Source organism: Haliotis rufescens, unplaced genomic scaffold (assembly GCF_023055435.1).
Source record: "Haliotis rufescens isolate VD_foot unplaced genomic scaffold, xgHalRufe1.0.p SCAF_368, whole genome shotgun sequence".
Taxonomy (NCBI): Eukaryota; Metazoa; Mollusca; class Gastropoda; order Lepetellida; family Haliotidae; genus Haliotis; species Haliotis rufescens.
Genome location: NW_025964077.1, coordinates 18,530 through 34,232, shown reverse-complemented (window position 1 = coordinate 34,232; position 15,703 = coordinate 18,530). Strand labels below are relative to the sequence as shown.

The 15,703-nt window shown below is 41.5% G+C and overlaps 1 protein-coding gene across 1 annotated transcript in view; it reads left to right on the top strand.

The window, feature by feature from the left end:
- Positions 1–1,757: 1,757 nt before the first annotated feature.
- The window catches only part of LOC125371704 (probable UDP-N-acetylglucosamine--peptide N-acetylglucosaminyltransferase SEC), a gene marked incomplete at its 3' end in the record, with an annotated part of 32,458 nt that continues 18,512 nt past the window's right edge, over positions 1,758–15,703 (top strand). The window contains exons 1-10 of the mRNA XM_048381203.1: positions 1,758–1,992; positions 3,645–3,740; positions 6,214–6,271; positions 6,926–6,992; positions 7,760–7,915; positions 8,646–8,720; positions 9,584–9,763; positions 11,045–11,132; positions 12,074–12,172; positions 12,703–12,740. Coding sequence (XP_048237160.1) covers positions 1,897–1,992; positions 3,645–3,740; positions 6,214–6,271; positions 6,926–6,992; positions 7,760–7,915; positions 8,646–8,720; positions 9,584–9,763; positions 11,045–11,132; positions 12,074–12,172; positions 12,703–12,740 — 953 coding nt within the window. The remainder of the gene's footprint in view (positions 1,993–3,644; positions 3,741–6,213; positions 6,272–6,925; positions 6,993–7,759; positions 7,916–8,645; positions 8,721–9,583; positions 9,764–11,044; positions 11,133–12,073; positions 12,173–12,702; positions 12,741–15,703) is intronic.

Here is a 15,703-nt window from a genome sequence, read left to right as displayed (position 1 = left end):
TTGGTTAAGGAGGTATCAAATCTGGTTTTTAGAATTTCCACAAATTATGTATTATATATAACAACAGCAATATACAATATTAAATAATTGTTATGGTTAGGATGTTTATTTAATTTCCTGGGTTTGAATGTTATGTTTCATTTTTTGATGATGTGCCAATTTTACATCAACCTTAATAAGAAGGGAGATAAGCACAGATTGGTGTGATCATATCACCATGTGCTTTAAGCAGCATGCATGATGAAGTCATGCTAGGAGCCAGTGAAGTCTAAAGTAATGGTAAGGCACATTTAGTCACTCAATTGAAAATTCATAAATAGGAATTTGTTTATAAATGCATCTTCTTAATTTCTACCATACACAGTATCTTAATTCTTCATAATTGAGAGTTTGTGGCTGGTTTAGACTTGGCTCATGGAAATACACCCTAGACTTTCAACTTTGTTCATAAATATTCTCATGGCCTAAAGTTATGAAAGGTATATGAAATATTAAGCTTTCTGTTTATTTAGTGCAGTTAAGGCATTGTTTCTGTACATTTTATTGGACTATTATGTACTTAGTGCAATGTCCAGGTTTGTGTTGTACACCTTATTGTTAAATGTTCATGCTTTTGTAAAGTAAACAAGCCCAACCTAGTATTACTGCTGTATTATGAAGTTAATGTGTAAATTTAGGAAATTCAAAAGCCATATACTCAATGAAATCCTTTCTATTTGTTACAGTTAATCAAATGTTTGTACATGAGAGTTGAGACACAAGAATAAGAAAGAATCAAAAATATTTGGAACTTCATGTTGTAATCAACAACCTAGTTGTGATATATGAATGGACTATTCAGACTACAGAAACACATCTGAGGAAAGTCTCAAATACTTGAACTTAATAAGGGCTACATCATCCTTAAGTAACACGGAGTGATCCCGTGTGTACAATACACAGGCTGCAAATCAGGCAAAGTTAAACGGAGAGTAGGTGGATGGGTGACCGGCAGGTTTGTTTCCAGAGAGTTCAAGGGCTTCAGTCCTGACCCACCCACACTGAAGAGTCAAGAGTCTATTGCCGAAATGTGCCTTGCTTTCCCAAGTAATGACTATGTATACTTACATATATATAAACATTCATCTTTATTCAAACATATAAAGACCGCCTCCGTGGTCCTGTGGTAGAGCGTCCGCCCGGAGAGCGGAAGGTCCGGGGCTCGATCCCCGGCCGCGTCATACCAAAAGACGTTAAAAGATGGTACTTGTTGTTACCCTGTCTGGCGCTCGGCATTAAGGGGCTAAAACAAGGACTGGTCGGCTCGGAGTCAGTATACTGTGTCTGAGTGGGGTATTCATGTTAAACTGCGGCATGGTATCTCAGTGAGCTAGCACTATAAATCGGCATTAGTCCGGACTAGAACAAGCAGCCACACAAACACATACTCATACATGCACGTCGCTATATAAGTGCAATAATCTTGGACGCGCCGTTAAACCCAATTTCACCTCACCTCACCTCAAACATATAAGTCAGAAAGAAATGCAAACATTAGTGACAAGTAGTGTAACCATGGATTTCTTGATAATTTTTGTCATTAAACGATATATCGCGTGATGAACCACGGGTCCAGGTAGTCCTGTGGGTATACAGGTCCTACTCAGTACCCACCAGACCTGAGTACCCAAATTACCCGTCCCAGCCCTAGTATAAACTTCCCAAATATCCCTGGTTACAGAAGATACCACGATGGTGGGATTGACCAAGAAATGATGTCCTTGTTCCCAAATTAAGTTACTACATGTTACAGACAAAGCTGACACAGCAGCTGGAGAGGATGATACTGCGACCCCAGCAACTCCTCACTCTGAGCGTGGTCAGCAGCCGGCAATTGATGACATACTTCCCCTGGTGATGCCACTCAGAAGGTCACGGTCACAGCCGCGGATGATGGTGGATGAGGATGACACAGTGCTGGTGCCGCAGGACTTTAACACAGCTATGATGGAGGTGAGTGGCAGGACACAAGTCAGGACAGGAGATTTAGGATTGGATCTTGGAAATTTTTTTATTCGGGTGCCGAGATGCCAATCTGGCATCATGACAATATCGGAGACTAGTCATCCACGCTTATCATAAGGCCAGACTCTTTTTATTTCTTGGTTTACATTTTTTAGCCTTGTCGTTCTTTAGCATATTGTACATGTTATCATGTTGTACATATTGTACATGTCATATTGTACATATTGTCATATTGTACATATTTTACATGTTGTCATATTGTACATGTTGTCATATTTAACATGTTGTCATTGTACATATTGTACATATTGTACATGTTGTCATATTTTACATGTTGTCATAGTGTACATGTTGTCATAGTGTACATGTTGTCATATTGTACATATTTTACATGTTGTCATATTGTACATGTTGTCATATTGAACATGTTGTCATATTGAACATGTTGTCATATTGAACATGTTGTCATATTGTACATGTTGTACATGTTGTCATATTGTACATGTTGTCATATTGTACATATTTTACATGTTGTCATATTGTACATGTTGTACATTTTGTCATATTGTACGTCATATTATACATGTTGTCATATTGTACATATTGTCATATTGTACATGTTGTCATATTGTACATGTTGTCATATTGTACATGTTGTCATATTGTACATGTTGTCATATTGTACATGTTGTCATATTGTACATATTGTACATGTTGTCATATTGTACATGTTGTCATATTGTACATATTGTACATGTTGTCATATTGTGCATGTTGTACATGTTGTACATGTTGTACATGTTGTCATATTGTACATGTTGTCATATTGTACATGTTGTCATATTGTACATGTTGTCAAATTGTACATGTTGTCATATTGTACATGTTGTCATATTGTACATATTTTACATGTTGTCATATTGTACATGTTGTCATATTGTACATATTGTACATATTGTACATGTTGTCATATTGTACATGTTGTCATATTGTACATATTGTACTTGTTGTCATATTGTACATGTCAAAACCACAGGTTTGCCTAGCCAAGACTCTATTATTTACCGACTGGCATCATACACTTGAGTCTACTATTGGGAAGTGAATTTCTAATCATGTAAGGTAACGGCTTCTGCATTATTGCTGAATCTCTTGTCAATATTTATAATTATTTGATGTAGTAAACAAAAATATGTTTTATTTTTCACCCACAAACTTGATTTGGTTGGTCAGTTGAACTAACCTTTTTATTTTGCTGCAATTTTACTTTTGTAAATTTTGTCAGATAACCCTGATATTGTCAACCCAGGGCCCTCCCTGTTCCACAAAGCAATCTTAGCATCATGACTATTGTAAGCCTTTGTTATATTATGTTAGTTACGGTCATCTTAGTGCTAAGACTGCTTTGTGGGGCCTTGCATTACAACATTGACTCGTAACTTCATTGATTTGGAGGTGTATGGAGGGAAGGAGGTGAGACAATGACATAATAGAATCATAGTTGATTACATTTCATGAATTATGTTAGCAAACTTCGGACTGATCTAAAAGTTGAAGTTGGCTATATCCATTGTTGACTGTTCATGGCAACAGGAATGTTGTTGGGAATGTGTTTCATACCCGGTTGTTCTGTGTGTCAGATCTCGGAGCAGAAGTCCCAGATCCGTCAGCTGAAGCTCAATCGACAACAACAGGACATGTCTCCCTGTAAGGAGGTGGAGGTGCAGGAGGAGGAGGTAACACAGACACAGTCAGACACAGTCAGACACACAGACACAGTCAGACACACGGACACAGTCAGATACACAGACACCCAGACACAGTCAGACACACAGACACAGTCTAACACAGTCAGACACATATACCCAGACAACAACAGGACATGTCTCCCTGTAAGGAGGTGGAGGTGCAGGAGGAGGAGGTAACACAGACACAGTCAGACACCCAGACACAGTCAGACACATTCAGACACATTCAGACACATATACCCAGACAACAACAAGACATGTCTCACTGTAAGGAGGTGGAGGTGCAGGAGGAGGAGGTAACACAGACACAGTCAGACACCCAGACACAGTCAGACACCCAGACACTGTCAGACACCCAGACACAGTCAGACACATATACCCAGACAACAACAGGACATGTCTCCCTGTAAGGAGGTGGAGGTGCAGGAGGAGGAGGTAACACAGACACAGTCAGACACCCAGACACCGTCAGACACATTCAGACACATTCAGACACATATACCCAGACAACAACAAGACATGTCTCACTGTAAGGAGGTGGAGGTGCAGGAGGAGGAGGTAACACAGACACAGTCAGACACCCAGACACAGTCAGACACCCAGACACTGTCAGACACCCAGACACAGTCAGACACATATACCCAGACAACAACAGGACATGTCTCCCTGTAAGGAGGTGGAGGTGCAGGAGGAGGAGGTAACACAGACACAGTCAGACACCCAGACACCGTCAGACACATATACCCAGACAACAACAGGACATGTCTCCCTATGTCTCCCTGTAAGGAGATGGAGGTGCAGGAGGAGGAGGTAACACAGACACAGTCAGACACAGTCAGACACCCAGACACACAGTCAGACACCCAGACACCGTCAGACACATATACCCAGACAACAACAGGACATGTCTCCCTATGTCTCCCTGTAAGGAGATGGAGGTGCAGGAGGAGGAGGTAACACAGACACAGTCAGACACAGTCAGACACCCAGACACACAGTCAGAAACAGACACATACAAAGACATACAGGCAAGGACACAGCCATAGACACCCAGACATCCAGTCTGACACACAAGCAGTCAGACACAGTCTCACACATATATGCAAACACACAGGCAGTCAGACACATATACCCAGACACATAGGCAGTCAGATACACAATCTGACACACAGGCAGTCAGACACACAGTCAGACACATATACCCAGACACACAGGCAGTCAGACACATATACCCAGACACACAGTCAGACACAGGCAGTCACATACAAAGACATACTGGCAAGGACACAGCCATAGACATAGTCGGACACAGATACTGCAGACGCACTGGCTAGGACAGCAGCACAGACACAGTCAGACACAGTACACAATCACAGAATGCAACTCAGTATATGTTGATCATCTTCCCGAGGCAAGGGAGTTATCTGACCAAGTTTCCACACTTGCCGAACTAGGCTGGAATTTCTGGTCTCGATCGTTGCGCCGCCAGTGGCTATTACGAGTTATGTACCTTCTATATCCCTCCTATTGACCAATCAGAATCCACCTCTCATATCACTTGCAATTGCTTCAAACAAAATGGTGGCTCCCAGTGAAGACGATCTGATCGATAATCAAGATCTTTATTGTAATAAAATAGATCTTACCTCGCAAAGTGTGTCAAATCACTTGAGCACCTTGATTAAAACATGAAAAGATTGAAAAAAGAAATTGTGACGCCCAGTTGGCAGTACACATGCTTTGCAAATCCTGCAGTCGACTGAAATCTGCATGTAATATGTTTACAAATGTACAGTTGTCTTGTTTGTTACATGATTTTGATTGTACTATGCATAGACTTGTTAGTCCAGCCGGAATTCCAGCCTAGTTTGGCAAAGGTGGAAACTGGACTTTTATAGTCAGTTATTGCCCTTGCCTTGGCATGATGACATGGAAAGACACAGAAACAGTCACACTTATAGACACATTCATTCTCTGACGCAGTACTCATCCATGGCTACAGTCAGTGACAGACTGACAGGACGGCTTCAGACACATTCACAGTATGTCACATTCCTGGACAAAGTAATGTAAACAGTTAAGTTAGAGGAAATACAAGGTAAACGTACGACTGGTATAGATTTATAAAACTTGAATCAGTTACATACCTAACTACCAATCTTACAACAAATTCCATCCCATGGGAATTCCAGGTTAGAATAGCTCCTCAGCAACTAATGCTTGTTGTAAGAGGCAAATATGTGGATTAATTGGTCAAGCACACTGACTTGGTTGATTGCGTGTCCTATACCAACAACACGGGACATCAATCACTGGTTTGTCTGGTCCAGACTTGATTATTTACAGGTTGATGTTATATAGCTGTGCTATTGCTGAGTATAAACATGAGACAAACAAATACGACTTATTCCAATGAAAGGTTGGTCAGCTGTCTGTATGTCTGTCTCCTCATTGTTGCCAGGTTGTGGAGGAAGAGCAGACCGAGGCAGACATCCTCAAGTTACCACAGACTCCTAAAGGTAGGCAGCAGCAGCAGCAGCAGCAGCAGCAGCAACCCTGGCACAGTAGTCCAGGCATTATACTAGGGTGCCACTGTATGCTTAACTTAACTTTGCTGACAAGAGACTTGGTAGTATTATCCAGTTATGTTTAACTTGCATGAGTGAGTGAGTGAGTTGGGTTTAATGCTGTGTTAGTATTCCAGTTATATCACATTGGCCAGTTTGATCTGGAAAGAAAGCCCCAAGTGATGCATGTCTGAGTCGTTTACACCTTTGGTGGAACTACAAGCATGGGTATGGTGCTGACAAACCTGGAAACATAATCGGGGTGAACCCGGATTCAAACCCACAATCAAAGGTTTCTGGCTTGACCAAGGTATTCAACTCTGCACAGTGAAATGTGGTCCTTAAATGACTGCGCCACCTGTGCCCCTAACATGAATGGCTGGTTAATGTATATTTGTTCTAATAGTTTAATGCTATCAGCTTTAGCATTTGGTTCAATGAAACTGGGGATTAACTTGGAGTACAGAATAATTTGTTGAAATGATAGTCAAGAAGATGGAATTTTACTGTATTGAATCATCTTCACTCATTCAACCGTTTATCTAGTCTTGTAGGTCTGTTTTGGATGATGAGCACAGGCTAATGTTGACTAACAATTTCTTTCAGAGGAAAAGTTGACCCCTGCTGAACTCGCCCTGCTGGCTGGGAGGAACTATGTCATTCTGCCTAAAAAGTAGGTCATACATGAAGGTCATCGTGTGAATATATCTAAGTTTAAACATGCTTCATGAGGCTTTGAATTTCTATGTCTGTCCTTTAATTTATATTCTTCATTAAAATGCCTTGATTTTCCTAACCCCCTGCGCAAATAAATTACTTAAAATTATGTTATCTGATTTCCTTTTGAAATCTAACATACAATTCGATGAAAACAATTTGTAAACAATCTACTTATGGTCAGTAGCCATAGAGTTATCTCCCTTCCAATGGTTAATTGTATCTAAGAAGAGATGATTATTCCAGAGTCTGTGACAAATGGAAAGTGTACCACCTTTTCATGTTGAATTTTGGGGAGGGAGCATAAAAAGGACTTGAATTTAGTTCACTAAAACTGGAAGTCTGTTAGAATTCATAGTGCAATAGTGGGTAAGGTAGCATTTGATGATGTGGATGAGTGCTCACTCTTTTGACCACTGGTTGTCGGGTCCAGGCCAGATTACTGTACAGCTGTGACATAGGTGCCATCAGTGTGAAAGTCGTGAATAAACTATGTAACATTCTACTCAAGCACTCTGTAAGAAATGACTCTTGCAATGGTTTCCTGTTTCTAACATTTTCAAAGCAAAGCAAGTTATGATTCATTCCCTGAAACTGGCCATCCAGAAGGGCAGTATAACCATCAACTTGTTGCTGCATTAATTCATACAGAATAAAACTCCAACTATTCTGTAATGTAGAGGTATTCATGGAGTCACCTATAAACATGAGTCTGTACCACAGAAAGAAGCTCAAGCACAAGGGCCCTGTGGACATGGCCAGGATTGAGTCCATCCAGAGATTCCTGGCTTCCCCGTCCAGATCCATGTCCAGGTGCGGCTCACTGCCTCGAGTCAACAGAGTCAACAGAGTCATCGAGTGGGATCTCAGGGTGCCAAGGTAGTGGCTTCGTTTCTAAGATCAAATGTCAGCCAAAAAATACCTGAAGACAAGAGGGGAAAAAAGTTATATACAATATATATATCAATGACAAAATGTATTTCTCCTTTGTGTGTAGAATACACATCTGTTTTCATGCTGTTAAGTTTCTTTTGGGGTAAAAATGTCTGTCCTTGTGTCATGAACAGTCTTTGTTGAAGCATGCGGGAAAGAAAAATAAATGAAATGTCAATGGAAATGTACATTTTATATCCCCTTTTTTTAAATGGCTGGAAAGCAATGTGTGGATGTGTAAACAACAATTAAAAGACAAGGTAGGATAACGGTCGTTTTAGACCCACTGGAAATGTAAAAATTTTAAATTGCGGAAAACTTTGAAATATTGGACTAGACTAACATTTTAGTTGATGGAAACATTTCTTTAAAATAATGGTACTTTTCTTTTTTTCCAAAAGAACCTTTCCTCTTCTGCTGTTGGAATCAAGGAACTTTATCTTGGGTAGTTTGATCTAGTCTTGCCAAGGCTTTTAGTCAAAAAAGAATATATGTGGCGCAGGACTAATAACTGACATCTAGCCTTACTAGCCTTGTTTCTTTCTTACACTTGCGAGTAATGTGGTCAACTAGAGTAGTGTGTTATGCTAGAGATGTTTCGTGACATTAATGCTTGATGTCAAGGGCTCTGTTTGTATCTTTTGTTAAGTATGATGTAACTCTTTGTTATTTCCAGGCATGTGAGGTCTCATCGCTCCAGTCTTCCAAATATTCTGGACTTTGAGGAATACAAGACTCAGAGGAGATATGGGTAAGTCATACACTGCTATCGAGATATAATGTTTATTGCTGCAGATTACTATGCTGAAATACTGTAAAACAACAATGTTCTCTATGTGTTTATGTAGTATTCATGGATTAATTGTTTAAGTTAGATCAAATGAAATGTAATGATTAAAGTGTTTAAAATTGGTGGCAGAGGTGTACCAGTCACCTCAGGTGCCACAGTTCTCTGTAGAGTTGGTTTCAGGGGTGGGTCAGAATCTGAGGATCATGGGTCAAATGGACTCAAATCTCTTATTCACCTTGATTATGATTCTGGGTTTGTCAGCGCCATACCAATACTCATGGTTACGCCAAGGTGGTAATCATCTTATACTTGTGCAACTTTGGACTTCCATTTCATACTGATGAAAATGGATTAAACCACTGATGTGGTTGATGTAACTATGCTGTTTCCCCAGGTCTAGTGAAGACGAGAGAGAGTGGGCACGGGGCATCTGTAATGTGTGGTTTGACCAAGATTTATGTAACTATACTGTTTCTCCAGGTCTAGTGAAGACGAGAGAGAGTGGGCACGGGGCATCTGTAATGTGTGGTTTGACCAAGATTTATGTAACTATACTGTTTCTCCAGGTCTAGTGAAGATGAGAGAGAGTGGGCACGGGGCATCTGGAATGTGTGGTTTGACCAAGATTTATGTAACTATACTGTTTCCCCAGGTCTAGTGAAGACGAGAGAGAGTGGGCACGGGGCATCTGTAATGTGTGGTTTGACCAAGATTTATGTAACTATACTGTTTCTCCAGGTCTAGTGAAGATGAGAGAGAGTGGGCACGGGGCATCTGTAATGTGTGGTTTGACCAAGATTTATGTAACTATACTGTTTCTCCAGGTCTAGTGAAGATGAGAGAGAGTGGGCACGGGGCATCTGGAATGTGTGGTTCGACCAGGTTTTTCCGCCAACACCGACAGGGTCTGACATGGAAGACGACAACTTTTTTGACTTCCAGTCCGTCGCACACACTCACGCGGAGAGCACATCTGTATCCAGGGAGGAACGGGCCAAGAAAAGGTACTCACAATGTCTGCCAACACACTACTTGCATCAACGTTCACACAGGCTTCATCATTTGATGTGCCTTGAATTGGACAGTTATACCTTGAAAAGGCCTTTAAGAAAGGCAATGAAAGTGAATTTGTCCCGGGTATTATAAGTTTGATAAAATTAGATAATGCCCTAAATGTGCAACCAGTTAATGTTTTACATTATTTTGTTCTCTAATAATTTTTGAAGACATTACGTAACAAAAGTTTTGTCCACTGATAAATAATATTGAAACACTGGTGTCTGAATATTTTGCTGGTGTGCTTCACCGTATGTCATCATGATGTAAACGCTTTGGCCAGGGAAACTTGTTTGGTGGGTACCGTATTCGACGTAATAAGCGCCCCTCTCTAATTAGCGCCCACCTCGATATTTGCTAATATATTGCCTAGTGAATTACAGTATACGCACTCGTGTGTTATATGCACCCTTAATTGTGGGCAATTAAATTCTGGAAAATATATCTGTCGTGTATAATATGCACAGACTTTTCTTTTGTATCATTTCGGGCTGTCAGCATAAACCACAAAATTTACAATCTTTCAACTCTGTTTTTTTTTCCACCAAAATAATATTATAATAAGAGCCCCCCATTTCTAATTTTGAGAGTGCCCTGTGCGCTTATTACGTTGAATACGGTATGCAGCTTTACTTTTTGTGTGTAACAACATGTTACCGATGTTTCAGAATATTAATCCTTCTTCACACCAGTATTAGTTGTAGTTAGGCCAGTAGCCTCTGTGTATCAAGGATATGTTTGATGATGCTTTCCTGACTGGTTTTAGTGTGAGTGTGTGAGTGAGTGAGTGAGTGAGTATGGTTTTGCTATGCTTTTAGGAATATTATAGCAATATCACGGCGGGGTACACCAGAAATGGGCTTCACGCATTGAACCCATGTGGGGAATGGAACCTGGGTCTTCAGTGTGACGAGCGAACGCTTTAACCACTAGGCTACCTTGCCGCCCCTACTGATTTTAGAAGATTTTGCTGGAGACATATTACCATGGGAGAAGATTGTCGTGATATTATCAGGTTTTATTAGGACATTATTCCATATCATGGCCAGTTTTGAAAGAATCTTCAGGACATTTCGGATGACAATCAGTGAATGTCCCAAAGTTTCAATGCATCTGAATCTCCTGGATTTTCTATATTTACAATGATGAAATATATTTTGTTTTATTTTTGGGTTTGTTCCTCTGAATATCAATGTTTACATATATGTCTATATGATGTGTGTGTGCAGGAAGGAGTCTATCACTAGCGTGCTGTCAGAGACTATCGACACCCTGGAGCCGCTCACCGACACTGAGGAGAATGTAGAAATTATTCAGGTGGATTATAACTTTATCTGTCTTGATCTTTCTGTGACATTACAAACACTGTCAACGTTTATTGTGAAATGATGATGTATGTGATGATGAACTTATTTGGATACAAACCCGTGAAGATCCGGGGTAGAATAGGTCTTCAGCAACCCATGCTTGCTGTAAGGAGCGACTATGCTTGTCGTAAGAGGCGACTAACAGATTGGGTGGTCAGGCTCGCTGACATGGTTGATGCATGTTATCATGTCCCAATTGTGTGGACTGATGCTCATGATGTCAATCACTGGATTATCTGGTCCAGACTTGATTATTTACAGACTGTCGTCATATAGCTGGAATATTGCTGAGTGTGGCGTTAAGGAAAAACAAACAAATATTTGGATACCACATTGTCCATATGTCAAGAAACATGACTATTTTTCTCTACATTATATTACCGTATTTGACGTAATATGTGCCTAGGGCACACTCAAAATTAGAAATAGGGGGCTCTTATTAGAATATTATTTTGGTGAAAAAAACAGAGTTGAAAGATAAATTTCGTGGTTTATGCTGACAGCCTGAAATGTTTATGTACGACAGATATATGTTTCCAGAATTTAATTGCCAATAATAAAGGGTGCATATAACACACGAGTGCATATTCTATGTGAATAGGGGAAGGAAGCGGTGCGTGTTATATGCGAATAGGGGTCGGAAGGGGTGCTAATTGGGATTGTTCACTAGCCATTATATCAGCAAATCTCGCCGTGGGCGCTTATTAGAGCAGGGCGCTTATTACGTCGAATGCTTTCTGTCTGACTGCATCTCAGTCACATAATCCTCATGAAGGTGTATTTGAGAAAATGTGGAAATGTAACATCCTTCTGAAGTGAATAAAAAATTGGAATAAAAACAAAACAAACTCATTCTTCTTCCATGTATTTAATCTGGTCAAATGTTGTCAGATTCTGATGGAAGAGATTGATAAGATGACCGCCCAGATCGAATCAACTGACAAGCCCTCAGCATTTGACCTGTGTAGACGTGGAGCTCTGTGTAGGAAGGTGGGTAATTCAGCTTTCTGTGTTGATTCCCACAGCCCAATATTCAACCCCAAATCTGCAGGAATTAAGACTTTTCCAGTTGATGTTATTTTGATAATAAATGATGATCATATGACTAATAAGAAGAAATGACATAATAAGTTTTACATTACTGCATTGAATACAATGTTAAAATATCAACTAAAACAATAGCTTTGAAAACATTCCTATTATTTTACAAAACAATTATTTGTTCGGTTTTCCTGCCACAGGCACTGAGTTTGGAATCCAAGATAAATCTCTGTTAAAGGACTATAAATTACATGTGACAAAAAAGTAATTTATGTTTGAATTAGCCAACTTTATTTGGCCTCTTTGGGTGGATTAAAAGCAGACATGATGCAGGTGCTGGTGCACAGTTCACATGGTGAAGGTGTGTGAAGGTGTGTACAAGCTCATCAGCTAGTCATGGATAAAGAGATCAAATTTAGTTTCACCAACAGAATACATGGAATTCGGATACTATACCTGATTTATTTCTCTTCTTTCAGATTGGTAAATTGAAGAGTGCATCTTTAGATCTAGACAGGTAACTCTTGTCCATATGTTACACAGCCTCTCTCCCAATGTTACGGAGCCTCCTGTCCATATGTTACACAGCCTCTCTCCCACTGTTACAGAGCCTCATGTCTCTATGTTACACAGCCTCTCTCCCACTGTTACAGAGCCTCCTGTCTCTATATTACACAGCCTCTCTCCCACTGTTACAGAGCCTCATGTCCCTATGTTACACAGTCTCTCTCCCACTGTTACAGAGCCTCCTGTCTCTATGTTACACAGCCTCTCTCCCACTGTTACAGAGCCTCTCTCCCACTGTTACAGAGCCTCCTGTCTCTATGTTACACAGCCTCTCTCCCACTGTTACAGAGCCTCTCTCCCACTGTTACAGAGCCTCATGTCTCTATGTTACACAGCCTCTCTCCCACTGTTACAGAGCCTCCTGTCTCTATGTTACACAGCCTCTCTCCCACTGTTACAGAGCCTCATGTCCATATGTTACACAGCCTCTCTCCCACTGTTACAGAGCCTCATGTCCCTATGTTACACAGCCTCTCTCCCACTGTTACAGAGCCTCATGTCCCTATATTACACAGTCTCTCCCTCACTGTTACAGAGCCTCCTGTCCATATGTCACACAGCCTCTCTCCCACTGTTTCAGAGCCTCTCTCCCACTGTTTCAGAGCCTCCTGTCCATATGTTACACAGCCTCTCTCCCACTGTTACAGAGCCTCATGTCCATATATTACACAGCCTCTCTCCCACTGTTACACATCCTCTCTCCCACTGTTACAGAGCCTCATGTTCCTATGTTACACATCCCCTCTCCAAGTGTTACAGAGCCTCATGTCCCTATGTTACACATCCCCTCTCCAAGTGTTACAGAGCCTCATGTCCCTATGTTACACATCCCCTCTCCAAGTGTTACAGAGCCTCATGTTCCTATGTTACACATCCCCTCTCCAAGTGTTACAGAGACTCATGTCCCTATGTTACACATCCTCTCTCCCACTGTTACAGAGACTCATGTCCCTATGTTACACATCCTCTCTCCCAGTGTTACAGAGACTCATGTCCCTATGTTACACATCCTCTCTCCCAGTATTACAGAGATTCATGTCCCTATGTTACACATCCTCTCTCCCAGTATTACAGAGACTCATGTCCCTATGTTACACATCCTCTCTCCCAGTGTTACAGAGACTCATGTCCCTATGTTACACATCCTCTCTCCCAGTATTACAGAGATTCATGTCCCTATGTTACACATCCTCTCTCCCAGTATTACAGAGATTCATGTCCCTATGTTACACATCCTCTCTCCCAGTGTTACAGAGACTCATGTCCCTATGTTACACATCCTCTCTCCCAGTATTACAGAGATTCATGTCCCTATGTTACACATCCTCTCTCCCAGTATTACAGAGACTCATGTCCCTATGTTACACATCCTCTCTCCCAGCGTTACAGAGACTCATGTCCCTATGTTACACATCCTCTCTCCCAGTATTACAGAGATTCATGTCCCTATGTTACACATCCTCTCTCCCAGTATTACAGAGATTCATGTCCCTATGTTACACATCCTCTCTCCCAGTGTTACAGAGACTCATGTCCCTATGTTACACATCCTCTCTCCCACTGTTACAGAGACTCATGTCCCTATGTTACACATCCTCTCTCCCAGTATTACAGAGATTCATGTCCCTATGTTACACATCCTCTCTCCCAGTGTTACAGAGACTCATGTCCCTATGTTACACATCCTCTCTCCCAGTGTTACAGAGATTCATGTCCCTATGTTACACATCCTCTCTCCCAGTGTTACAGAGACTCATGTCCCTATGTTACACATCCTCTCTCCCAGTAATACAGAGCATCATGTCCCTATGTTACACATCCTCTCTCCCAGTGTTACAGAGACTCATGTCCCTATGTTACACATCCTCTCTCCCACTGTTACAGAGACTCATGTCCCTATGTTACACATCCTCTCTCCCACTGTTACAGAGACTCATGTCCCTATGTTACACATCCTCTCTCCCAGTATTACAGAGCATCATGTCCCTATGTTACACATCCTCTCTCCCAGTGTTACAGAGACTCATGTCCCTATGTTACACATCCTCTCTCCCACTGTTACAGAGCCTCATGTCCCTATGTTACACATCCTCTCTCCCACTGTTACAGAGACTCATGTCCCTATGTTACACATCCTCTCTCCCACTGTTACAGAGCCTCATGTCCCTATGTTACACATCCTCTCTCTCAGTGTTACAGAGACTCATGTCCCTATGTTACACATCCTCTCTCCCAATGTTACAGAGCCTCATGTCCCTATGTTACACATCCTCTCTCCCACTGTTACACAGCCTCTCTCCCACTGTTACACAGCCTCTCTCCCACTGTTACACAGCCTCTCTCCCACTGTTACAAAGCCTCATGTCCCTATGTTACACAGCCTCATGTCCCTATGTTACACAGCCTCTATCCCACTGTTACAAAGCCTCATGTCCCTATGTTACACATCCTCTCTCCCAATGTTACAGAGCCTCATGTCCTTATGTTACGATCCTCTCTTCCAATGTTACAGAGCCTCATGTCCCTATGTTACACATCCTCTCTCCCACTGTTACAGAGCCTCATGTCCCTATGTTACACAGCCTCTCTCCCACTGTTACAGAGCCTCATGTCCCTATGTTACACATCCTCTCTCCCACTGTTACAGAGCCTCATGTCCCTATGTTACACAGTCTCTCTCCCACTGTTACAGAGCCTCCTGTCCATATGGCACACAGCCTCTCCCACTGTTTCAGAGCCTCTCTCCCACTGTTACAGAGCCTCATGTCCATATGTTACACAGCCTCTCTCCCACTGTTACAGAGCCTCATGTCCATATGTTACACAGCCTCTCTCCTACTGTAACACATCCTCTCTCCCACTGTTACAGAGCCTCATGTTCCTATGTTACACATCCCCTCTCCAAGTGTTACA